At 42.5% G+C, this 27,257-nt stretch overlaps 1 protein-coding gene across 1 annotated transcript; it reads right to left on the reverse strand.

Moving 5' to 3' along the window:
- Positions 1-27: 27 nt before the first annotated feature.
- Positions 28-27,257, reverse strand: LOC106660581 (Down syndrome cell adhesion molecule-like). Its single transcript, XM_014383626.2, has 5 exons — positions 26,461-27,257; positions 10,939-11,090; positions 8,225-8,435; positions 7,793-8,092; positions 28-7,695 (listed from the first exon to the last, which is right to left on the reverse strand). Exons 1-5 carry the CDS (start codon positions 26,528-26,530, stop codon positions 7,511-7,513), a joined length of 918 nt encoding a protein of 305 aa, XP_014239112.1. The 5' UTR covers positions 26,531-27,257; the 3' UTR covers positions 28-7,510.

Here is a 27,257-nt window from a genome sequence, read left to right on the forward strand (position 1 = left end):
TTTATTTCGTATCCCATAAGTTCATGGTATAATTGTTTTTTTATCATTTTCATTGAAGCTTTATGTTTGTTATTACATACATAAAATTGAGGACGATTGCTCGTAGTATTCCAATATTTGAAATAAAATTCAGGGACCAAGAAGGAGAGATGTCGAGGTACGTTACGTACCGCAACTTGTATTCTATATAAAAAATCCAAAGTAAACGAGTAAAATGAAAAAAGAACTCGAAGTTTATCAATTAAGCAGCTTTACAGCGAAAAATCACGCGTCGCGATGCTCCTTGTTGGTTCCCAAACTCAAACGTTATCGTCCCGAATATAATCTCATTTGTTCATGCTCTTACACGCACTCTTACACACACACATCCTCGTGTAACGTAATTCCGAATGGAAAAAAGGAACATCGTAATGTGTCTCACGTCGGCGATGATGCACGCACACGTGTAAAAAGGAAGTAGAAGAATAACACAGCGACGCATACAGACACACGCACACCCACAACAACGATGCGCTAGCCCCGTACATTTCATACTCGCTGCTGCCTCGTGCTCACGCTGTCAGACGAGTAAAAAGCTTTTACGCGCAACGTATAATACTCCTTCCTCGGAAAAATTACATCGAGTGCTTTCGCTAGCTTTCTCTCTCTCTCTCTCTTTCTCTTTTTCGTCCTCTCTTCCTCTCTTACTATGCAATAGCTTGAGAGCAGAAGAAGATTTTTTTTCCTAAAATGTATTATTTTTTTTCAGTAAAAAATGAATACACGCACTTTTTTTCATGCATATTCGAGATAAAATTGATGATGTTAGCCACCCTTTGCTCTTCGATCCCGACCAATTTTATTCATTTTTTTTATTTTAGATTGCAAAAGTTTCTGCTTATATGATCATTTTTTCCTCAAGTCCGTCTTAATACATATCTTTATCATATTATTTAACATTTACATTCGTCCTCTTGATCACGTTCACGCGACTAAATCTAAATATCTTCACACCTGCAAGCACAATTCATTCTTTCAATAAATACGTTTTGTTTCGTTTATTTCGTTTTAATGGCTATTTATCATTAAGTTTACATGCTCATTCGCTTTCGTTTTTTATGGACACACCTCGTTTCTTTGTATAATTAATCGCGTCATTTCGCAGATCCTAAGCCGAAGAATCTGCGAGACAAGGCTTTTATGTATTCTTTTGTTTACAGTGCAATTTCTTGTTGAGGTGTTTCTTGTTCGTTCGCTCGCTCGACAAAGAGATTTTTCCTTGTAATTCTGCGGTCCATTTAAATTTCGGAGATAATCGTCGACACTGTCCGAAATGCATGAAAATCAGAGCTATTTTCAGCAGAGCCATCGTTCACACGAGTGCTTGATTATCACCGAAAAAATGGAGTTAATTATTATTCAACTATGTGACAATCGTCAAGCGCTCGAACTTCGCGTATTATTATATATCGTTGAGATATATTATACAGATCATTGAAAGCTTTTAATTTTTTTTTTCGTCGACTTCGCCTCGACGCAATCGTATATTTCGTATGCGTTTGCGCCAAAACGTCGCTACTTCGTAATCGTATGTATATAATATTTATTTTAGTCATTTACGTATAATAATATATTTATAATGATCATACTTCTCTCCTCTCCAGCTGATTCGTGTTGTGTAACGCGTGCATGTCGTGCATCGGAGAAGCTGCATAGAAATCGTTCGGAGCTTTTTTTTTCTTTGTACAATAGGTGCATAATCATTTGAAATTATACGCGATATATTTCAAACAGCCGCAGCAGTATAAGCAGCAGCAGTGTCACGTCCACGGCTGAAATAATTCAGTGCCATTGCACAAATTTTCACCTCAAGCTAAAAAAGTGCCGTCGTTATACTTTCAAATGTGCTTTCCTCTACACATCAAGTTTTTCCGAAAAAAAGCTAAGAGAGTGCCGAGTTGTACGCTATATTCAATTCAAAAGAGGATGACTGCTGCTGTGTTACTGTATACATATACCTGTAGGGAGTGAGGAGGGTAAAGTAGACGGAGACAGGATAGTGCGTGGAGGAAGGGGGTGGCATGGAGTGCAAATGCAAATGGGCATGCACAATTTATAATACTTCAACAAAAAAGTCTCGACGACGCGCACACGCTGCTGCATACTTTTGTATTTAGCTTGCTCCTATGTGGCTTGTTGCTTTATCTTTTGCTTCCTGAAGGACGGACGGGACGAACAAGCGTACACGCGCGCGCACATGCACGAAAAATTCTCTCTCTACTCTTCGAGCCTTTTTCCATCTTTTTTCCCTTTTTTCTAAAACTTTGTGCCTTTGCGTCTTCCCGAGAACCTTTTTTTTTTGTTTTCCAACGCCTTTTTTTCACGTCCTCGAAAGCTCTTCATTCGAGTTAATTGGATCAAGTCGAGGATTTTCGTGCCTTTCGCTATTGAAATTTATTGGTTCTTGGGAAAAGGTTTGCATATAAATTTATCCACTGTGAACTATGTTTACTTTTTACGCGACAAACCGACAAATCTAACGTTCATTCGCTTCTCTTACCAATGTTTTTTAAAGCTTTGATTGCTCGTGGAATTCCAAAAACACTGCGTTTTTAGAATTTCCACGACGTTAATTCGATTAACACTAGTTGAGAAATGCAATTTTGCTTACAATCGACTGTTCGTGTCAGTTCTTGACCATGCCCATTGAAAGAGCAACGTCGACATAATTTAATGATTGGGTCATGTTCACGTCACTCTTTCAATTATTTTTTCTTCGCATAAAAGAAGATTAATTTACTCGTTTATACCTTGAAATTTTTTATCAAGTAGCTTTAAAATGTGTCGCAGGATCAACGCGATATTATTAATTGTAATCGTGTCGATCGAACGATTCGTTAAAGGGAAAGTGCCATATCGCGCTCGTTTGTCTCAATCAAAATAGTAATTCAGTCATCATTATTACAATCGTTTTTTTTTTGTTCTCCTAACTACAGATGTAAATATACTTAATAACGGGCTTTGTGTGTTAATCAAGAATTTCATATACGTATAGGCAGTTAATGATTTTACGTGCTTGCATTTTATCATTATATCTAGTGACATGATGATGATTTATACGGTACGACGTAATGTGCTTGCACGTGTGACTGACCAGTGCAGGAGACGTTTTTGTCGCTCGAATTTTTACATCGCAATTATTAGTGAGCCTATATAACATTTTCATACATACGCTCCGGTAATTGTGCGCTGACACAGTCGTGTTCGAAGGTAGAGATGCGGTAAAAAAAGTTGAACATTTTTATATTTACACATTTAAAAATCATTGTGATAAGTTGAATGGTATTATTTTTTGTTTGTTAAAGTCCAACGAAACGTCACCCACGGGCAGTTTGGTTAGCACAGGCGGTCAAACGCAGCGCTTTTACTTCTTGTTTTTTTTTTTTTGTCAAAATTCTCCCACGCGCGGACGATTTATTACTATTTATTATTGTTTGCTCCTTATCATCATTTACAATTGTCCACAATTACGGATGTTCGTTCGCATTATATGGATGACACGTACGCCGTGTATGCGCGCGTGTCATCGTAATTACTTAAAAAGCTAATTTATGTACAGACGATTATTCGTTCCTTTCAATTATCGACTTTAATAACTTTTATAGTTTACTCGTCCCTGTGCTACCGCGATTATCAAATGTTTGCGTCGTTTCTTTTTCTTAATAAGACGATGACTCGTACGCGAGCTTGTTTTTTCTCATTCTTCCTATATATTTTATAAATATTATGTATATGTTCCATCACGCAATTGTCACACACAGATCGGATCCTCACGGCTTATATTCTCATCGGCGTTTGAGCTGAAACTCGTTCAATATGTAGTGTATAATGATTTTTTTAGAATACGCATTCACAGTTGTTCACGAGCTGCAATACATACACCAAGTATATATAATTAAGTAAATACTTCGCTTACAATATACATTTACATATATATTTTATATTTATATTTTGTATAAAAACATTTTTAACGATGTATCATGTACTGTTGAGAATAAGGTAATAACTCGACAACTAAGTTGTACTGAAAGTTCGCATCACAGATTGGCAGTACGTTGCAATTATAAATGTAATATCAACAATGTAAAATAATTCTTATTTTCCCATGCTGTATATAATTGTTCAACATATATTTTGGCCAAGGCAACGCGACTACACTTTGGCCGGTTGACATCGAACGAGTTTCAATTCGGTTTTTCCTCTCTCCCTCTCTTCCTCACGTATAAGCGCGTCGAGGATGCAGGACGAATTTCAGCGAATATGTATCTCCATCCCTCGCAATCTTTGCGTTGTGCATCTATTCGCAGAAAATTTGTTTTTTTTTTTTTTTACGTATTCGAATTTATTATTTAATACCTTCGCACACAAAATTTAAATACACAATGAAATTATCGTCTTGATTGAAATCGTGCGACGAGCGACCGCGATACAATTTTTTCGCCCTCTCGCCGAGGACAGGCTGGCTGTATCGCTATCGATCGGACGATTATCAATTTATTTTTCTTTCCACTCCGAATCGAGAATATATAAGGTCGAGTCAGGATTCATTGAGGTGAGCTCGAGATTCGTATATGCAGGAGAGCGCCGCTCATTAAGACGAGGCGTGTCGCGCGAAAATCATTCATGGGATAAAGCTCGGTAAATGGCCTCTTCAATCGGCATATTTTATATATCCGTATATATACCGAAATATATATATATATGCGGCTCGATCTCACCTCACGAGGACTCAAGCTCGTTTACATTATACTTTATGCAAGAGGCTAAAGACACATCGACGTGCAAATAAAGGCTCGAAAACTCGCGCCTCGACGATGTGCCAGTGGTACGGCCCTATAGAGCAGCCAGACGGGCTACTGCTACCTATATATACGTATATAGCAGCGCGGAGAACAGCTGAAGCTCGAGGGCTGGTAGTAAGTGTCGTTTATCACTAATGGCCTCGGCAGCTATGTGCGTGCCTGCGCCAGCCCCTCGGTATTAAACCTTCTCTCACTCTCTCTCTCTCTCTATAAGCCCTCGACGATTATATCGATACTCGGCATTTTCCCGCTTCCCGCGCGCGCTTACATTTCATCGATTTATAAAAAATTTTACATTTTATTTTTGAAAATCCATTAAATTTTGGTTTAATGATTATTGTATACTCGAGAGAAAAATAAGCAATGAAGCCGTATCGTTTTTTTGCCCTCGCGCGAAAAAAATTTCATAACGAAAGCACTCGAGGAAAGAAAAATATGGTTTTACAGAGTGTCGCTGCGGCGGTGGATGCAATGGAGCGGTAAAAATCAACATTAATGCGAGAAAATTAGCTTTATACCGGATGCCCTCTCGAAGCTCGATCGCCCATGAATCATCCTCCGTTGGCGCGAAACAATTTACAGCCAAGTCTGTGAGCAAACGTGTATACTGAAAAAAGGCGGTACACACATATCGCACACGCGTCCTGATAATCGGCGCAACGACCCGATTTCTTCGAAGCGACAGATTTCAATCGATCGCGCGGGGGGTTGCTGTTTTTTCCGGCGCTCGTGCTTTTTTAATTAAGAAAAAAAAAACGCTAGCTATATTGTACACGCGCGTCGCGGCGTCGGCGGCGGCGGCCAAGAGTGCGAGGAATGTTAATGAAAGGGCCGTAGCTGATAATTTCTCAATGGAGATATTTTTACTTGCTTTCGCGCGCGTTGCGTCGATAATTGCTTTCACGGCACAAATGATTGGGTGTCGCTCGATTATAAACGCCTCGCGCGCTCCACCTTGGCTTACTCGAGTCATTATAATAATTGACCGATGGAGCTTCATTAACTCCTTTCTATTTCGTTAGGTCGATATTTTAATTTTCCATTCTGCGCACTTTACTTTTTTCCCCTCCGGCTGCGGGGTATTATATATATAGGCAATCTGAATATAGGCGGCGGGTACCACGGGCACAATGTTCGTCGTCTAGTACTGCGAGTTCAACGACTATAAACTTGACTTGTTTTTTTTTCAGACTAAACGGCCGGATCGCATTTTTTACATACAAATATAAGACTGTCTCGAGATGAAGATTTTTCTTCCAGCTTATCCTTTTTTTTCTCCTTCATATACACAATACCTATGTGTCGTTACGTATATACTTTTTTTCTAACCGTTTTTTTCTACCCTCTCTCTTTTTGTGCTCTCTTGCAAATGACTCGCATGTACATTTATATGATGTGTCGACGGAAGATCATCGTCTTCCCGAAGACACACTTAGGCGCGCGTGCACCGGAAAAAAGGCAGGCAAAAGATAAGCTAAATACGACTCTCGCGCAGGCAAAAACTCGCGAGTTTCGTTTATTCGCGCTGTATCACACATGCAGAGAGAGAAAGACAGAAGACGAGAGCGCAGCGATGACACGAAATCAAATGCTATAATGTCAAAAAATTTACTTCAAATCGCGTGTATGATAATATTTGGTGTGCATGTATAAGACTCGAGTGTGTGGGTACGTGTACGTGTTTGCGCGCGCGCATCAGCTCGCAAAATTTGACTGCCACAGTTTCGTTGGCTGCCTGCCAAAATATGCGTCCCGTGTATATATATGTGTGTGTATAAAGCAAGAGTCGTATTTCATCGAAGATATCTTTTTTTTGCTACACACTTTTATACCTATATATAATAAATCAGTCGAGCGCGTAGTCGAGCGTAAAGCGGCTCGTGAAAGAACAAATTCACTCGCCTACAGGGCGCATATATACTTTTTTCGCTCTCTTTCTGCCTCTCTCTTCTCTCATCGTTCCGCCGAAGTTTCTCGTTTCTCTCCTTTTTTGTAATGCGAGTAGAATAGAAGAAAATATAACCGAGTGTTAGTTACGTAGTCGGTGGTACTTTCTTCGAGCTATAAACGTATATGATACGCGATTCTCTTGGATAATCTTCGAGGGAGGATCGCAGTTAGACGTCGATAGTGATAGCAGCTCGATATAACATTCAAAACAAAGCCAACTAACTCGTGCCGATGTAAGTTGGCAGTTTCACGGCGCAGGTATGGAAATTATTAATAGGTGATCGATCAGTGCGTGTGCAAATCAACGAGTATCGCAGAAGCGCGTGCCCGATAAGCTGCGCGATACACTGAATTTTCAGGTAGAACGAGACTGTCGCGTCGAGCTGCTCTCGGACGAGCCCCGAGCACGATGACCTCTTACTGATCACTCGCGATTGTCCTCCCTCGTCGAAAATCAAGCGAATGCCGTGTACGTATCGTCGCGTCTTTTCCAGTGCACGCCTGCGCCAATACAGCAGCTACGTAAATCCACGAGTCTCGTTCGAACGAATAATGAATTCGCGGTATACACCGCAGCAGATAATTCCCATCGATCTTCTCTCAATCCTCTCGCTCTCTCGCAATCGTTATGTATATTATTTATAATGTGCGCCAGCTCCAGCGTGGGCCGCCGGTCGACGCCGGCGATGTCGTCGTGACGCGCAGCTCGGCAGGGCCGTTCATCGGGCGCTCGGCAAATAGGTCTGGGTCGTCGCCACCGCCAGGCCCAGCAGTATCAGGCCGCAGATCCGGACGCGTTCGCTCTCGCTCGCCGACAGGCTCAGGGCGCTCGCCAGCCAGCAGAAGAGCCGACAGCAGCCCGGCACCGAGCTCACTCCCCGCTGGATCGCCGCCGGATGCTCACCTGCGCAAACAGACATGCAAAGCAAACGATATAGCCAATTACAATAATATGAAATCGAGAATAGGGATGTGTAAAAGTGTGGGCATGGCTTGCTGACCATTGAGTACGTGCAGCTGCACGCTGATGGCCTCGAGATTGCTCGGCCGACAGGTGTAATTGCCCGAGTCCTCCGGGCCGGCGTAATAGATGGTGAGATTGCTCGACGTGTCGTTCGTGCCGTCGATCAGCTTCGTCTGTATGGACATCTTGCCCCGGCGCTCCTGCAGCTGGCGCTCGTGATGATACCAGAACACGTAGAAGGGTATCTCGAGCGAGTTCTTTACGACGCACTGCAGCATCACCGTGCTGCCCGTCTTCACGTAGCGGTCCTTGTCGCCCAGTATCTCGATTTTCGGAACTGCCCAAGACAAATTAAATCCAACGAGTGCAAAATTAATCCTCGAGCTCTGCTCTCGCTATAGCTGGCGCCAGCTGCTGCGGGCTGCGATCGCCAAGTCGTATAACAAGTAGTACGAATCAATATACGCACCGACCACCACGAGATTCACTATGTGGCTGAGCTTGGGCTCCATGGAGATCTGGCACTCGTACTCGCCCTCGTCGTGCGGTTGGGCATATTTTACCAGCAGCGTCCACGTGTTGGTCTGGTCGTAGAACTGCGACTGGAACCTCTCGTCGGCGATGAATACCGTCCGGTCGACCGACAGTATGTGAGTGTCTTTCGTCCGCACCCATGAAACCTGCGTCGTCGATTCGTCCGTTCGTCCGTTCGGCCAAGGGGCAGAGGCAAACAAAGTTTCCAAGCAACTTTAGCCATGCTCAATGCGCTTATGTGTATGTATACCTTATAGCCTTTCGCCCCGAACGAGCGAGACTTTGGCCGGATTTAATTCGATATCGTATAGAGCTGAGCTCGCTAGCAACTATATACCGTGTACGACCAAACGACCACTCGACTATTCAAATCGATCTTGAGCGAGCCACGCGCGCCGCCCGCAATGACGCGTACGGTATCCGATTAACATTCAGCTGCCAAGGATAATAGCGCTTAAATGAATGTGTTTACGCGACCCTCGACGAAAAAATGAGAGACTCGACGCGCGCGTTTACAGCCTGTGCTCTCGGGTGCGAACTGCGAGCTGGTGTACAGCTGCGGGGCCTCTCGTCTCTCTCCTCGCATTCGCCTGCATTTTTCTGTTTTTGTCATGCTCCCCTGCATTATATTAAGACTTTGAAGTGGGATGCAGCTTTTTTCCCCCCAGCTAGCTTTATTTTTTGGCTTGTTCTCTGCCCAAGAGGAATTCAAGCGCGCAATCCAGTCGCTTTTTTCTACCTGTTGAGCAAAGTTACCTCCACCCAAAAAAAAAATAATAATAAAAAAGAGGCAAAGCGCTTGAAAAGCGAAACTGTCGACAATGGAACGCGTTTGCCACGGTTTCAAGCGAATATTGTCGTCTTGTCCAATTGTCGGATGCAGCGAGCCACGCTCCGAGGCCCCCTTGTTTTTCTTATTGTTGTTACAGCACACATGTAAGAACCACGTTACGTTTGTTGCCATTCGACTTCAATAAAGACTACATCGACGTTTGCATATGACCAAAGAAAATCGACCGGGTTTTTTTCAGTCGACTGTTGCGTACTCGGCTCGAAGAAAAAAGAATGGGATATTTACGCGCGCAGCTGCGTGGGCGGCGGACAAAAGTACTTGTTGATTTTTATATGCAAATAAAGCGACTGACGACTCTGCAAAGCGTAGTTTTCGATTTATGTGCTTCGAGTGCGTGTATACATTGCGAGTGTGTGTGTGTGTGCGTTGAAGTCTAGTGCAATCAAAGAGCTTTTGCCGCGCCCACGGAGGCCCTGCGGGATTTTCGCTATTGAAACTTTAGCCGAGCGTAATGTATTCAGATTTCCTTTGACAGTAAGCAAGAGGGCATAATTTGTCTTGTCGAACGAATAAATAATATTCCAAAAACTTTGCTTCGATCTTTTGTGTCGAATTTCCGGCTCAAACGACCGAGCCTCGAGCTCTCGCGAGTGGAGCTTTCAATTATCGCCTGGCGTTGAGTTGAAATTTATTAGCAAGTCATTATACGTGACAAGAGGCTTAAAAATGAGCTTGTACACAGTTGCAAAACGCGAGATAATTAGCCGAAAAAAAAAGTTTCACAATCGCGAATATTACACGAGCCGCAAATAAAGTTCGAATACTGCTGAGCGAATTTCATGCTAATATCGCACACAAAGCCAACTTTTTAATCCATTTGAAAGCAAAACTAGGGAACGAGCGAGCGTCGCGAAAGTTACGCGGGGCATAAATACGAGCCGCACAAAAGCGCAATTCGCGCGCGCGCGCCAATAAACATACCGAAAGTCATTTGCGCAAATGAGCATGTAAGAAGCGCGAGATATAAGCGAGATGGGAGAAAACGCACACGCTGGACGACTCGATATCGTAAAGTCCTTTCGCCCGCACGCACTCGCCAAGTGAATACTTTTTTTATCCAGCTAAACGACATTTTTTCCATTTACTTTCCTCGGAAATGATATTTTTCTGCATTCGTTTGACGAGTTAAAAATTCCTCGATTCGCGTTTTGTCGTGCCGTAATAAAAATTAATTTCAATAGTCGAGCTGGCTTTTTATGTGCTCGCGCGCAATTTGATAAATTATCATTTAACTTTATTACAATTTTTTCGACGAGAATCAAAATTCATGAAAAAGAGGGAGGTGAAAAAGAGGAAGAAAAAGGAAAAAGAAGACGAATCCGCCGTAACGATACTGCTCCTCGAAACTCGTTGAAATAAAATACAGCTCTCGTCGCGTTAAATTTTTTGCCATGAGCCCGGGGTACAGGGAGAGAGCGAGCGAGTACGTGTATACGTAGGTGCGGAACAGGCGAAAACGAGTCGTAAAAAATAAAAAAGTGAGCGCCGCGACTCGGGGAAATATAACTTTTTTACATAACTTCGCAATGGTCGTAACAAAACTTTTATATACGCTACACACGTATCCGTTGTCAGTGTTTTTAATACATGTCATTGCGTCGCGTCACGCGCACATATATAGCAAAGTATTACTTTTGAATTTATATTCGCCGGGACGAGTGCAGCCCCGCAGCCTCCTCCACTCTCCGTATACGTATAGTGCGATTGTTGCGCGATGCGCGTGCGAGATTCGAGTCCTTCGGGCGTAATCGCGTTTCGTGTAGTGGTGCAGGTGCCTCTACACACATTATACTCACCGACTTGTTGCCAATCTGTCGAACCTTGCAGGGCAGGTAGGCGTGGGTGCCCATTTGCACGGTGACGTTGGTCACGTTCTGCGCGTCGATGTAAGGGCCCGTGTACAGTCCGCCGTAGCGCTTCACCAGTGAGTGCGATCTCGTGCTCACACCTGGAAATATAAAAGCATAGATCGATTAAAAAATCATTGTCCCAGTCTTACGGAATTATCGATGCATGCTCGAGCACTCCGACGCGTTTTTCCTTCTCTTTCTGCACGCCTGCACATATAAGGCCATGTATAACGAGGTGCGCCCGCCGCGCGCCAGCTAATATGTACTTAATATGGACTGGAATAGTAAATTACCCGAGTCAGTCGTGCGGCCGGCTGATATATCGTTAGAACAAGCACGTTAATGCGCTTTATTATCGCGTATAAATTGTCTCGAGTAGCTCGAGAGCAACATTTGTTTCTCGTGGTTTTCGGTTTACACGTATACACACACATACATGCAACCTACATCCCCTAGCGTAAATGTCCTCTATCGCCTCTGCATGTTTTTTTTAACTACTCTTTAAAAGCTACTTTTCTCGACTCTTGTTCCAGACTCGACCGAACCTTTTTTTTATCAACTTTAATCCAAAAGATATGTTTATAATGCAAAAGCCATGTAATGCACTCGCGTGTTTATTTTGTTAGAAAAATAACGAAGCCAAATGTAACGTTACTCGGAGAGAGAGATTTGTTAGCTCTTCTGAAATTTCAATAGGACACGTATTCAATCCGTTAAAATCTAACGAAAAGCTCGGATATAAAAACGTTAGAAGCATCCCCCTCCCCCAAGCTCCTTCTTCAATTATATAGCTAACATCGAATTATCCATTTTCAATATTACTAGCTTTTTCTCTCTTTTCCTCTTTCTCTGCCCTTACGCTCGCAATGTACCATCACTTTTCAATAATATTACTCTGATATACATATATACATATCGATTTCAGCCAACACATACCGGGCAAATATATTGTACTGAAAAATATCACTGAAAAGAGAGCCAAACAAATAACGACAAAAAGGGAAGGGAGGAAAAAAATTCATGCATACTGCAGAAAAGATTCGTAGGAGTGAAAAAACCGGAATAAAATATATTATATAAAAATATAAAGAGGGATGAAAAATCAACTGCTGCATAAGCGTAAGCCAGCGGGCGTCCGTACGGTCAGCGCAACACAATGACCCGGAGCTTGAGTAAGCGTGGCAAAATTTACTCGCAGCTATGTGCGTGCTATATATCGCGTCGTCAATATATGTACGCGAGCGACGAAAAAAAAATGTAGAAATGGATGAATTCGTGTAATACAGTCGATCGTCGAGGGTATTTTGCAAGGCAAATCGCGTTCGATTATAAATCGCTTATCATCTTCAATTTGTGCGCCGGGGCTGAATAGAAATCGATGTTCCATATTCGCCGAGGAATATTTTGGCAATTATTACACAATGAAAAATCGAGCTGAATGCAGCCCTCTTGTGCACGGTGAATTGTATCGACTCGTATTAAGGAAATTCCAGTATACGCTTTGAATGTGTATTAAAAAGGCACATATTAATCGGGGAATTCCGCAGTACAATAAAAGCTGCTTTCATGAGATCAGCCCTCGCAGCAAAAGTTTGAGCAGTAAAAAATTTGTTTTTGTTCGACGCTGCTGCATATACGTGTACGTGTACGTACAACAAGGATCGGGAATTCCGAAGAGCTAAAATGTCGGTGCGTAAAAAATCTATTAGCAAAATAATCCAATTACGCTCGTTGATATTGCCTCGATGGCCGCGGCCGCGCATTCAAGGTTTATATAATATGTTGTTGGCCGCACGAGTGCACGTATACACACACACACCAAGGATTCCTTATTACTTTTGTTCTTATAATGTAAAATCTTTTTTCCGAGCCCCGTACAAATGTGTGTCAGGTCGCTTGTTTGCCCTGGCCATATAATACGAAGGCAAACTTTCGCTACCGCATTGAATTTGGTTTGTTATTTTTTTAAGCTCGTTTGTTCTCCGTCAAAGTTTCTTCCCCGTACGTCGGCGGAATATTATTTATACGCGGCACGGGTTTTGCAGCGTCGTCAAAATAAACAAAAATTCGAGGAAAAAAGCCGTAGCAGTAGGAGCACGACGAGCGGGCGCATTAAGAAAATGAAAAATTTGCATTTTCAGCAGCGTCAACGAAAAAGCAGCTGTGTGTGTAGCTGCAGCAGCGCAGCTCATATAGGCCTCGGCCTCTCTGCCAACGCTCGGAAAGTGGGAGTACGTGTTCCTCTTGGATAACAAAAGGCTCGTTGCGCGGCGAGAGAGGCTGAGCGTGGGGGTGCGGGCGATACACTCGAGGCTCGACTGCATCGAATGTACATATACTCGCGCCTACACACCAACACACGCACGTGCGTACACGAAGAGGCTCGTTTTACACTCCAACTCAAAATGCTTGGCTAATCTACCGTGCACTCCTCTGCCTCTCTCTCTTTCTCTCTCTCACTCGCTTTCCATATGTGTGCTGAGTAATCATGATCACACCCCCGGAGCATGTAACGAGGATTTTCCCTCGTGTATACACACGCACGCGCCTATATATACGCACACATATTGAAACTGTTCAAGCGTTATAAGTGGGAATCAGGTATAGTGATCGCAGTACGACACGAGCAAGATGGGGCACAATGACACGCACGCATACATACATATACACGAGCTTGCACACAGATTGAAGTGCGGTTGCGTCTGTGTTTGCGCACGGATGGGCCGCGCGCCTCGGAGCAAGGGAAATCGATGGTTCTCCGACTTGTGTAGAGCGCACCTATTCGTGTGCAGCGCCGCACACGCTTACCTGAGCTTTGGCTTTGTAATTGCTTGTTGCGTGCCTCTGCGCGCGACACTGCTCTTCATTCGTTGACGCGTAAAAATTAAGAAACAAACTTATGACACACTGTGCTCGCTTGGTAAAAGTTCGCGAAATCTTGGCTAAACCTTGCGGCTTGTAAAATCGGACTTACAGCACTGGCTTCTCAAAAAAAAGAAAAAAAAAAGGGAAAAAACATGCGCCCTAGACACGTAAGACGTAAAGTTTCTCCTTGGCACGGCCAGGAAATCCCATACAAAATACTCGGCTAAAGCTTTTAATTCTGGCTGAGAAGTTTTATTTTTACGAAAACATTTCGTGCCACTGTTTAACGATTTACTTTTCGTGCTTTTGATATTGCAAAAGAAAGGAGGAGCCTAGCAAACGGACTTTAAAAATACGACCTAAATTGGGTGTCGGTGAAAAAAAGCAAAAAGAAACCTTTTATACCACAGAGGGAGGCGCGCGCGTCTATCGTGGCAATCAATTCACGGGACGAGTCTCGGTCGCGGTGCAATGCGGCAAGAATCCGTGTGGAAGCTGCTATTGCTTGTCCGACTGGGCGCGTCATCGGCGTCGTCATTTGTCCCTCGGATATAAATCATTCGCTCGTTCGCACGCAGTACACACTCACACACACACACACATGCATTCTGATTTGGCCTGATTCTCTCTTACTCGCTCTCTCACTAGCTGCAGTCGCTAATTGAGAAGTTGGTATTATACTGCGATACGATGCCACGAGGGTGATGGATCTATCCCTCCTGTTTTTTGATTCATCGAGTTAGCTCTTACGGGAATGAGCTTTTAGCTTTCAGCGGTATAATGAAACATTTTTGTTGCTCCTTTCAGTGAACGAGTATGCGCGCAAGCTCCACGGAAAATTCATTATAGTACCGTAATATGTTTTTTTATCATTTATCTATATAGCTCGCTTATTATTTAGTCAAATACTCAATCACCATTTTCATCGTCCCAATTGAATTTTTACGAGCAGACCCCTGCCTCGTTCATTTACCTTGCTATTTGGATTTACGGGTCAATCAATTGTTTAAAATGCAGCTACTCTTTTTTTATTCATGAACGTGTACATTCGCATCAAGCATGTAAAAAATGTTCTGGGCTATAAAACAACTATAACGAGATATTGAATCGATGTCCATTTCCAATTACATTTGTTTCGCTGCAGCAGCCTTCACTTTGGTTAATTTGACCCGCGATTGATGCGAGCTCACTTTGGACGATGTTTACAGCGATTGAGATTTCCGTTTTTTCCCGGGCATTTATAAAAAAAAATATTATTTATTTTCGTCGCAAAAAAAAGTTACTGATGAATGCGCAGCATAAAATAGCTGAAATATCCTTTAACCCGTTAAATTAACACTTGCCACAAAAGTTAACCTACTTCCACGACGTTGATGTTAAAACTTTGCTTTTCTTTACAACTTCCACAAATAGAAACCGAAAAGGTTTTGATAAAAAATCATTAGCTAAAAAATGTTGGCTTCTTTGCTATAATGTTGAAAATACTTATATTAAATATAATGTAAAAGTAGAGAAAGTTTTTTTCTTTGCAGAAGGATAGGAAAAATTCAATTTCATGTACAAGCATTTGAATTAATGTGATCTGAACTAAACTGTAAAAATATTTTCATGACTCACATCTTATTAGGTTTCATATTAAAATCTTTAAATTTTATTTGGTTTGTTTACATCAAGTTTTGTATAGTTTTTTTTCATTTTCTAGATTTCTATTATAAAACGTAAATTATACTAAATTTGTATTTTTGAATTGAATAAAATTATTAATATAAGTTGTGTTCAGTAATGAATATCATTACAACGAGTTTCTTACCAATGGCGTTGTTGTTTATCAAAACTTGATTGATTTTTTTCCAATGATGCTTCTTTTATACAAAATTATTTTGACTTTACCACTTGTAGATTTACAGAAAAATATATTCGCCATCTAGCGGTAGAGACTGGTTTTAGTTATGATTGGATTTTTATATTTTTTTATAGTAAAAAAACAGTATGAAAAAAATGATTTCGTTTTTTATGGGAAAAAAATCAGAATTGATAACTTTTAATAAAGACTTCATGTAAAAGTATCTTCAATAAGATTCAGTACCAGCTACGTTAATTTCAATGCCTAATTTTACACTTAATTTGCATCAAATTTCCAGTATTTTTAACAGTAAACTTCATGATAGCTTTTAAAATTAGTTATCTTATTTGTATAAGTTTCCTTATTAATTCTTTCGTAGCTGATGACTCAAACTTAAAGATATCTTATAATATGATACTATGAATCATTTTTTTTACCAATTAGTCAAGAATATAATAATTTGCTAACATTCAATCATAAATAGTCGCAGGCAAACGTAGACATAAATCTTGTTTTTTTCGCCATTCAAAAAGTTTATTCACGAGGAGGACGGAGAAATCGAGTTAATTAAAACTACTGATCGAAATTTCTTTTTGCTTTCGCGAGAAGTTAACGATCGGACTCATTTCAATGGTTTCTTCCGCAAGTCCTTATGATATGAATTATACTTTGATCACTAGACGACCGTTTTCTTTTTTTTTTGCCCCCGTTTAAGATTATTATTGAAGTTTTAATTCGAGGGCAGTTGCACATTCGTATATAAAGTTGTGAAACAAACTTCTATAGAATGTTCAAATTCTTTGGTTTTGTGTTCTAAACTGTGATAAGAGCATCGCGAAGAATAAGAAAAAAAAGAAATGTTTTTTTCAAATTTAATAAATAAATGTTATGAACGTATTGGCATTTTCAAAAAAAAGTGGTAATAATATTGACCTACTTTCAATCTTCTATTAAATCTCAAATGGAAATAGTAGAGTTTTTTTTTAAAAAGAAAGTTTCTTTTGACGAAAGCGAAATAATAGAAAAAACAGTCAGTTTTAAAAAGAGTCAGAAACAGTTATTTATTCTGGATACAAAGATTTGCTTGAAAAAGAATAGTATATTTCTTAACGGGTGCACAACTAGTTTTGTTAAAAAACCATATGTGCACCAGTTAATGATACTATTTTTTCCCTACGAGAGCCTAAAATAGTAATAAGTATTTTAGGTTAGAGTGGAAAAACATGATGCTTTTATTCATCTGGAATTGTTCTTAGAAATCTTAATCATATAATGAATCAATCTAATTAGAAATCATAAAACGTATAAATCTGTGTTAACATTGGAGATAGCTGATCTACTTAACAGTTGAATCGAGCGAGAAAAACAATTGCAGAGCTTGCAAAGCATAAAATAATCTACACTTATCGTCCAACGAATACTTGATTTGCTCTAGCGAAGGGAAAATATGTCAGAGTTTCTGTCAAAAAGAGTTTGGAGGAGCTTTTACGCATGCTCGCTTGACGTAGCTTATCTTATCCAAAGGGAGTGTCCGACAACGAATGTTACACGGAATGTGGCCAATGAACTTTTTTGCCACGTGCGTTCTACTGCTTAAATTTGTCATGTACTTTATGAGAGCGAAGGTCTTTACTGCGTGACTGTTGTTGAAAATTGTTAAAAGTTTGCAATTACTTCATTAGGCAAGGGTCGCTGTTGAACTAGTTCTAGCGAGAGTTTTCGATCCTGTGCGAATTACACATGAATCATGGTTTATGTGATAATATTTCGCGAATATAAGCGAGTTAATATGAAAACAGAGGGAAATGAAAAGCAGTCAAAAGTCTTTCATCATAGTTCGTTATTAGCTTATTGCAAGGGAAGCAGCTAAATCAGTAACTGCAGTTTACAATGAATTCTATATTAATTACAGCGCCTATTAAATACTATCTTGCCGAAATTAGTAGTAAAGTTTTGACAGTTTACGCCCTCAAAAAGCAGGTCAATACTGTTATATCATAAGTTAATCGCGTAGTTTTTCCAACTCCGCATCAGAGTCTAACGCACAAGTTTTTCTCTCGTTAAATACTTTGGAAAATCAAAAGGCTCTCCTTGCTATCTTCATATCAACATTCTCGACATTTATAATCACCTATATCTGCCATAACGTCGGCCGCAAACATAGCCGTCTCTCTCTCTTCTCTCTCGTCCGCCGACTCGACTCGATAAAACTCCAAAGTTCTTTGAAAAGAAGCTGTGCAGCCTCTGTTTATAAGGCTATATTCAAGCTATCTTGCCTCTCCCAATCAGATAAACCGCACATCTTTCGCCAGTTTCAAAGAAGAGTCAAGTGCATCGCACGCTTACTTAGCTCGCTGCTGATGCTGCTGCTGCTGCTGCTGCTCGCAGTCGCCCCAAGCGCTTTGGTTTATTTTACCGGGATTAAAGCAATTAAATTTTCCGTAAAAGATGCGAAATATATAGCTATAGGTGGGCTCGTACATGTATACGCATGTATGGGATTTGTATTAAATGCGAGGCAATGAGCTTTGATTGTCAAGTGGATTTGAAACGATGCGCGCGCGCCACTCTAGTGTTTGTTAATCAAATTGGTCAGTTTAATCGATGCTTATATGAGTATTCTCCTGTGTGCAGCGTATGTGCAGCCGTGAGCGCGCGGGGGAGTACATTTTCGACGCGCTCGTGGAAATGAATTTCATTCAATTGAACGAGTGTCATTGAATTTCTAGGCAATCGTTTATTTATTTATTTTTTTCCTCGTGAATAAACGTCCGAGTGTAGCGCGCGCCAGATCGAATGCCTTTTTGGCGCTCGGGAATAGGTAAAATCTATAATTGAATGCCGTGCGCGCAAACAATCCTGCTTTGCATCTACAAAGTTTGAAATTGAATAAAACAAAAAATATTTTCATTTATTTTAAGAGCACGTTGGGGATTAAAATCGCAGCCAAATAAAGCATAGATTCTTATGCGAGCTATGCCTACCATACTTTGTTTAGAGAGGAATAATTAAAAGGATACAGAATCGTAATGAGAAAAAATATATATCGGTAGATTATTCAACCATGTAAGAGGAGCGTTTTATTATGTGTCCGAGCAAATAATTAAAATCGATCGTGCACATGGCATACATTTCATAGATAAGAATAAGTATCTCTCCGGCTTGTCTATATTTACTCGCTAATAGAACGGAAGAATAAAAAAAGAGTCGTGAAAAGAAACACACGTTCAGAGAGAAAGAGAGATATGACTCTTCTTTCAACGTTGAAGGTATTAAAAAAAAATCTGGAAAAAAGATGTAGAAAAAATCTCATCGCTGCACTCTTTCTCTCTCTCAATATAATACCTTAGGTTTTATTGGATGTTTTCTCTCTCTTTCTCTCTTACGCTCTCGTCTAGGGGGAATTTTCGGTTGATCGGTTTTGTAAAAAGAATAACGGGGGAGAGAGGAGGGGGGAGGGTCTCGATAACTGTAACGCGATGTGCTGTGTGCAACTCTTACTACCCAACCCTTGCTTTTAGAGAAAGAGAGTTTTTTATACGACGCTCTGTGTGTGTACACGGATGCTTTTTGCACGATCCATGCAGCCCGTACATAGTGCTGCGCGCTTCTTTTCTTTGTTGACTCGCGCACCGCGCGCACAACCGGGGATATAGGTGTCTCTATGCGGCGGCTAGATCTGCTATTTTTTTGCACACAAAGGAACGGCTAGTGGTGTACGCGGTGCTGCTGCATATATATACGTTTTGTCTCGCTACACGCTCGCTCCCTATCTCTCTGTGTGTCTCATTCCGCAACATGTCTTGTATTTACCGCTCGCTCGCACACCCACACACACACACATACACACGAATACGTGCCCGGCTGTAATTGCGCTTTTTGCTCTCGCGATATCGAATCGATTGCGCGATATGTGTGTCGTACTGCTCGCGTTGACACTTAGGAAAATATTTTTCGCGATAGCTGCAATTTTTATGTATCGGAATAAAAGTCCATGTTAAAGCCGTCTGCGCTCTCGCGAGCTCGCATTGTCCATTCGCTCGTATACGAAATCCGCGGCGCACAGCGAGGCTGCCGCTATAGCTTTTGCACTTCTCCATTACACATACGAGACAAGACAGCAAAGTGTCCAGAAGAAAAGTACGCGAAAGAAAAAGAGAGAAGGATAGAAAAAAAGTTTCTGCTTCGGAGCAAAAGATCGTCGTCGTCGTCGGCTGCAGTTGTCGTAAAGGTAGTCGAGACTCGGTGTGTGCCCGTTAGCGTTTATGTGTGTTATTTCTTTATGTTCTTTTGCCCCGACGAATTGCTGTTTTTTCTTCTGCTTATTTCTTTTTACTTTTCTCCCTCTTTTTTTTTACTCCTTTTTCTTCTTCTTCTTCTTCTTCTTACTCAGTCCGGGGAGTCAAGAGGTCAGAGGGTTGAAAGAAATGATGAAGCTAGTGCCCTCGTGATTTATGATCGGCCAAAAGCTTGGTTTTCCGAAAGAGACCGAGTGAAGAGAGGAAAACACGATTACATCTTGCGCGGACAGTCGAGAAAATTGTTCTTTATTGGTATTTCTATCGGTCAAAATTTTACAGCCAAAAAGTTAAATTACATCAGGGACAGTGGATTACACGGTTTTGGAAAAAAAAAATCGAAAACGAACTCAATTCGCGAGCTCGAGACTTATATGCGATTTGTTTCGAGCGCCGGAAGCTCAAAATGTGTAAGCTCTCTCTTCCAATTGAAAATCTCTCCGTCTCTTTTACCGCTCGAAAAAAATTGAGGGGAAAAAGTGCGCTCCATTTGTTGCGAAACGCGCATCATATCAAGCATCGATTTCGTGTTTTAAACTTGGTTTTCTTAGCGCTTTGTCAGTGGAAAAATAATCAAGCTAACGACTCGCGATCGAAGGAAGAATAAATAATGGAAAATCTATGTGGCTCGAGCACAAAGAGGCTCCCGGACGAGTAATCAAGTTTTACGGTCGAGAGGCCTATAGATCTTGGCGACTCGTCGGCTGTACACGATACATATAGACACGGCAGCTCGTAAAGCATCTCGTCGAGTAGTCGTTATTATTTAACTACTAATTTCACGTGCTAAAGAGACGTTATTACCTAAGAGGTGATAAAGCCTATCCTCGTATAGGTGAATAAATGATTCGAGAAATTCAAGTGCGGAGAACGTCAGTGTACAAGACGTAGATATATTATAAAGGGGGCAGCAAGCCTTATGGGTTCCGAGTGTTCCGTAATTACACTCTTATCGTTGCGCCGTTGCATTATCAAAGCGTAGACACTCGGCCAGCCGCGCACTGCCAGCGGCAACTAGTTTTAAACACACACACACACATTCAGCTGCGAAGGTGAGTATAATTTTAAACTCGATACTTGTGGCTGTCGGGCGCACTCGCAAGTTGCTAGCGGGCGCGCGCGCGAGCTTTAAACGATTTCTCGCAGCTCGAGCTGGTAGCTCTGGGCTGCGGTGGCCGAGCAATAATGTCTCGGTGTTAACCTTTATCTTTACAACGTGCAACGTTGCTGCCTCACGAGCGACACTTTCTTGCAGTGTTATACTGCTACACACCTGCACGGCTATAGCCACTGCTCGTTCGCTCGCGCGCGCCAAGAAATCGCCTTTGGCCGAAATGGTCGAGCGTCTGTTGGTAATCGGCTTACTGCCGCCCTCCCGCTGCCACCTCCTCTGCCGGCTCCCGCACATAGTAGCCCCTAAACTAGCCTTTTATATTTTCATTGTTATTTGCTCGCGCGTCTAGTCTCGGTAAATACACTCGTTCGCTCGCGTGTAGCAGCGCAATAGAAAAAAGGGGGGCGACGCTCCCGGAGAGGCCAGTCATTACTCGAGGATTTTTACCCTTCGACTGTTGTCGTTGCTGCCGCTATAAAAAACAGCTTTTCGCATGCTTGTTAAGGGCAGATTTGAATTTCATTTGTTCCGGCCATCGCTCCGCGCCCGAGCTAACAACGAATTTGTGTCAAACCGGCTTGTTTTCGATAATATTCTCGCTCATCGGGAGACAATTAAATACTCGTTGGTGTATAATAATTACACTGGGGGACTGTATAGATAGGCTGCTGCTGCACCGCCACTATAATAACAGCTCGCGCGGCTGCTGCTACTGCTGCTGCTGTGTAGCTATACTCTCGAACGAAGAAAGTAATTAAAACGTCTTCGTCTCGTGAGAAAACAAAGAGAGAAAGAGGCTATATACACTCCCCAGTGTACACATCGTGACAATTTTCCACTTTCTCTCGTTTTTCTTTTTCTTTTTTTTTCTTTTTTTTTGTAATAATAACAGTCGCTGCTGCTGCCTCCGTTACAACCGACCGAACTCGCTGTGTGTACCCCCCAGCTGGTTTTTCGCAGCTATTTATATCATTATACGAAAGAGATACTGTATATCCTCTGTGATTTCCTGCGCTTTATTTTGCAGCCTCCAATTTTTCGTGTCTCGTTCCCCTCGAGCTATTATCCCGTCTTATTTAGTGCGTGCGTGCTTTTTGTAAATCATCGCTATCGCGCGATTAGATTTTTATTGTAGCGGCCTCGCCAAGTGCGCACCCACAGTGGGCTCTCCGTAGCGCGCCGAATAAAAAGCGATTTTTTTCTCGCATATCTCGCGACAAAATCAAATTTTACCTGCAGCTGCGAATGTCTTTTTTTCCAATTCTATAGCGATATAGCGCGTTGGAGTACTATACGTATATGTACAAGCCGAGTTGAATAATATAACGTAAAAGATCGACTGGCGTATACGTACGTCACGGGCGTTTTAAACCTCCGGCTGACGCGATGTTTTCTTTGCCATTCAACGATTGGCAGTGCACGCGCGCGCGCGGCTGGGAAAAGCAATGAATTTCCAATGAGATGCACGACTTGGAGAAGTCTCTACTTCATTAAATATTTATCGATTTTTGTCCCTGCGCGATATGCGTGTCTCGATGCGTCGACGCGTGTAGGAGAGAGAGAGAGCAACACTTTGCCCCCGACGCGTGATTTTAATTTACACAATCGACAACAATAGATCCTCGCCCGTCGTGGAATTACACCGCCTCGTACATTCATTTAAGCTTTTCCTTAGTAGTACACAGAGGCCAGTGGACCTAATAATATGTACGTATACAAGTGCAAGTAAGCAAAACGATATAAATGTGCATGTGTGCGAATGCGAGTGTGTGTCGGTATAGGTCGAGAGTTGGTCTATAGAGAGTTAGAGCAGCGGTGCGCTCGTCACGCGGAAAATCGAATTGCTTTTGCAGTTGGCGGCGCGGTGGCAGTGGTGTTAGCGGTGCGATGCAAAAAGTGTCTATAACTGACTGTGTGCACTCGACAAATTAGGCCAAGCGCTGCCTAGATGCGAGTGGCGCGCGCGAGAAATGCCATTCCAGTTTCCTCCTCCTCTCTCTATCCTTTGTGTGTGTATATGTGCGAGTGCTAGTCTGCGGCTCGACCCGTGAGTATAACTCGCTGTATATACTGCTGTACTAGTACTGTGCGCTGCACACTCTCTGCTGCTGCTGCTGCAAAGTCCCCAAAGAGCAGTTGCCGGAGATATATAGGCTGGACAATTATCAAACTGTCGATGTGTATATATGTATAGTATACTGCCGAGCTCGAGTGGCACAGTGCGAAGCCTGTTGACCTACGAAGACGTCGCATTTTTAAGACGTTTATTTCATTCGATGCGCTGCTGCTGCTGCTGCTTCTACTGCACTATAACTGCCTCGACGCTCGGACGCGCCAGAGCGAGCAGAAAAAAGTTTGCGGGGGGAGAAGGCAAGATTTCACGTGTATAAGTTTCGCGTGCGAGAAATATGTAGTAAGAGAAAGAGAAAAGAAGAATTGGAAAATTGAAAATTCATGGCTCTATGGGTACATATACGGCTGCGCGAATTTTGGCATGACTTTATAAATTCATAGTTTAATATCATTCCATGTGACCTGGAAAAAAAGCTCCCTCTCTCTCTCTCTCTCTCTTTCACAGCCGAGCGGATGAATCACTGCGAATGGCGGGTAGATGGCATAATTTATGTAACGCGCCACACTAGTTTGGCCAAAAGAGAGAGAAATAGAGCTTTGGGTAGCTCGCCCCGTACAAAGATATAATCTACTAATTGTATAGGGAGATATCGAACTCTCGCACGAGGCTTTGCCGTTCAAAAACCGAAAAAGAGTCTATAGACGCGTCTTTATACGGGCCGAGTCTTGGCGCATTAAACTCTTGCTCGAGCTTTAAAGACACACCAGATGAATGGTCGTCTTTATGTGCGCGAACGCTTAAAGCAAACATTTTCAAGCTGTGTAATTAAAGTCGAGTACTTGAGGTGCGTGCGTTGCACGAGCCGGTGAACAAAAAAGAAACACCTACGAACATTAAACCGTGACGTGATATTTTTTACGCTATCGATGAGATATTTTGTTAACAAGTTTTTCTCATTATTTCAGCCGGAAATCGTGGCCCATCGTGTATTTAACCATGTAAATAATAACTGGGCTCGACAATTTGCTGTAGCTAAATTAACGAAGTTTAATCTCGGCCGCTCGTAAAACATAAAATACTAAATAGCCATTTAAAAAGTCAAATTTAGCAGAAAATTTGCTACTTGATTAGGTTTAAATTGCAGCTAATAAGCAGCGGCAAACTATAGCCTCTGCATAAATGCAGTCCATATATTCGACGAGCTCATGCAGTTGCAATTGACTTTTTTTCATTATAAAAGCTCGACGATCGCAAAACAGAAGAAAAAGAATTGCCCCGTTGGATGAGAGAGATTACACAGTATTTAAGAATCGGAAAATGAGTCACTGATAAATCGAAAATCGCGTCTTATAGCGGCAGGAAGAGGAGGAGGGAGAAGAAAAAAAGGCCATAGCGTAAAGCACACGCGGCCTGCCAGCAATTCCGCAGGCCGTATAATTCAATCAAGCCAGGCGCGTGTGTGTGGGTACATGTATTATACGAGCTTGCTCCGTTATAGCGGCGCGTGTATGCGGTGAAACGTTGCATTTTTAGGATGCACGCGCGTGCATAGCGAGCGAGAGAGAATATCGACTTTTTGGCCTCGAAAAGCAGTGCAAAGCAGCAGCAGCAGCGGGAAAAGCATTGACGAGTCCCTCTCTATAAACTCTTTGTTCTAGGTATCGCGAGCGACTATTGCACAATATATGACGCTGCTGCTGTGGCACGGAGCTGCGAACAACGAGAGGGCACGACTTGATTATTGAAAATCCACCAAAAATCGCGTTAGTCAGTTGTTCCTCTCTCCCTCGCTGCTGCTGCTCCGTTTTTCGCTGCAAATGTTATTCTCCCACCCCACCTATCTCGAAACGGCCCGATGATTTTCTATGTGTAGCTCGAGCTCGTGCCCATATACATATAGGCGTATACAAACACTAGAATATAGGCGCCTGTTTCGGTATTGTGTACAGTAAATATGTTTCTTCCAAACGGCCCGCGTTATTGTAAGCGGATTATTTGGCCGTATATACGCGGGTTGTGCCTAGCTTCGCTACTGCGCTGTAGCCCTCTTTATACTGCTCGCAACACAGCCTCCTTCTATTGTGATAATACTTTAGATACCGGCGAAATTCAATATAAGATAGCAAAGAGGATTAACGCAGTTGATTTGCAATGTTAATTTTGAGAGGGAAGAAAGTATAAGAGAGGGAGAGAGCATAGATTTCCCATTGCCATTTACGAATACAAATGCGTACGTACAAAGTTGCGAGGAGATGAGTTAGGATAGACTTTGTAAATCTTAACTCCATCAATCTAGTGCAGATCAAAAGCATCTCTCTCTCGCTCGCTGTATAGTTGCAGAATCCCTAATACAGTACTAAATCCAATTCGTATCACATATCCCCGAAGGAGTAGCCTGTAGCAGCGGCAGCATCACTCTCTCTTGCATAGAACGCACATATAGCATCCATAGGTACGGGAATATGTGCGAGTTTACGTGTATAGGTATGTGTGTGTATGTGTCTGTATGCTCGAGTGCGAGTAAGTGCGTGAGAGAGCCGCAGTGTATGTGTATGTTCGAGAGAAGAGTGAGATCGATCGCTCCACTTAGGGAGCGGTGAATCCTCCGCGCGCGTTTGGATGCACTTTTCTCTTTTCTCTCGATTCCCTATATGACTAGCTCTCTTTCTCTCGTTCTGCGCCGCAGCCACGACCTATAGCTACGTATGTATGAGCGATTACATGTTGTAGCAATGGAAGCAGCAGCAGCTGCGTCGCTGCACTTACTTACATACACATACATCTACATGCATGCAAGGAAAACAAATCTCGGAGAATCGCCAAGAGACTACGCCCCCCTCTTTCTCCATCTGCGAGTACGTACGGCTCTCAAGCTCTCGTTCGCTAAGCGATGACTTTTCATATCGTCCCGTGTAAGTATGTGTGTGCCGCTGTTGCTCGACCACATCCCGAGCGACGATACCTCTCTTCTTACGCGCGTATCGCATGCAAACGCGAAAAAGAGAGACCGGTAAGGCTTGCTCGAAGGATATCGCGATCGAGGATCTATTTGGCAGGCCGAGCGGACCTCGGCCAATTGGCAATAAAGTGTCGCTCCTCGAGATATACATAGAGCTTGGCGCGTGCGGGCGGCACGTCGCTCTCCAACGGATCGCGCGCGCGTACGGAAAATAATTTCTCGGATCTGTGGCGAGGCTGAATGAAAAAACCCTCCCCCAAAAAATAGAAAGAGAAGTAGGTAAGCGATCGAATGTATATAGGTGGAAATGCTTACCGGTAATGCCGAGCAGAACCCAGCATACGAGGCAGAGCACGTAGTAATTAACGCACGATGACGTTCTCATCCTCTTCTCATTTTACCTCTTTCTTGCTTCTCTCTCTATCTCTTCTCTTTCTCACTCACACTCGCTCACGCGCACTTTTCCAGCTCCTTCTTTCTTTTAAGCTTCTTTTCTTCGGCTCGTCGTCGTCGTCGTCGTCTTGTCTCACGGAGCACTTGACATATCTCAGAGCAATCGTACGAGTGCGAGTAGCAGTGGCACTGGCCCATTCATCCCAAGATAACAACTATAATGATGGATCATCGTGACGTAGCGATGCCACTACTACTACTGTCGCTGTTGTTGTCGTCGACGTCGTATGCGTTATCGTTGAATGACCCGAGTGCACATGATCACGTCATTATTATCTCGCACCATCAACTTTTCGAGAATCAACTTTTGATCTCGTCTTCGCACGCACTTTACGCCGGCCGAGGAAACAAAAAAAATTTCCACGACCGGTTGATGGATGTACGCAAATCGACACACTAGCACACTTTTTTTTACACGAGCAACATTTACATTTCTAGCTGTTGTTGTTGTTGTTGTTGTCGCTATCGTTGTTGTTGTTGTTGTTGTTGCAGATTGATTGCCTCGTTGTTGTCAAAGAGTCAGATATGGAGAAGAGAAGGTAAAATAGGTAAGTGATAGAGGCAAGAAGAGAGAGGCAAGTGTATGTATGTTATAAGCGAACCCGGGCGAAGCTCACTCACTCCTCTCTCTCTCGCTCGCTCGGCTCGATCTCTATCCC

The sequence above is a fragment of the Trichogramma pretiosum genome, unplaced genomic scaffold (assembly GCF_000599845.2).
Source record: "Trichogramma pretiosum strain Unisexual culture from Peru unplaced genomic scaffold, Tpre_2.0 scaffold45, whole genome shotgun sequence".
NCBI classification, from domain to species: domain Eukaryota; kingdom Metazoa; phylum Arthropoda; class Insecta; order Hymenoptera; family Trichogrammatidae; genus Trichogramma; species Trichogramma pretiosum.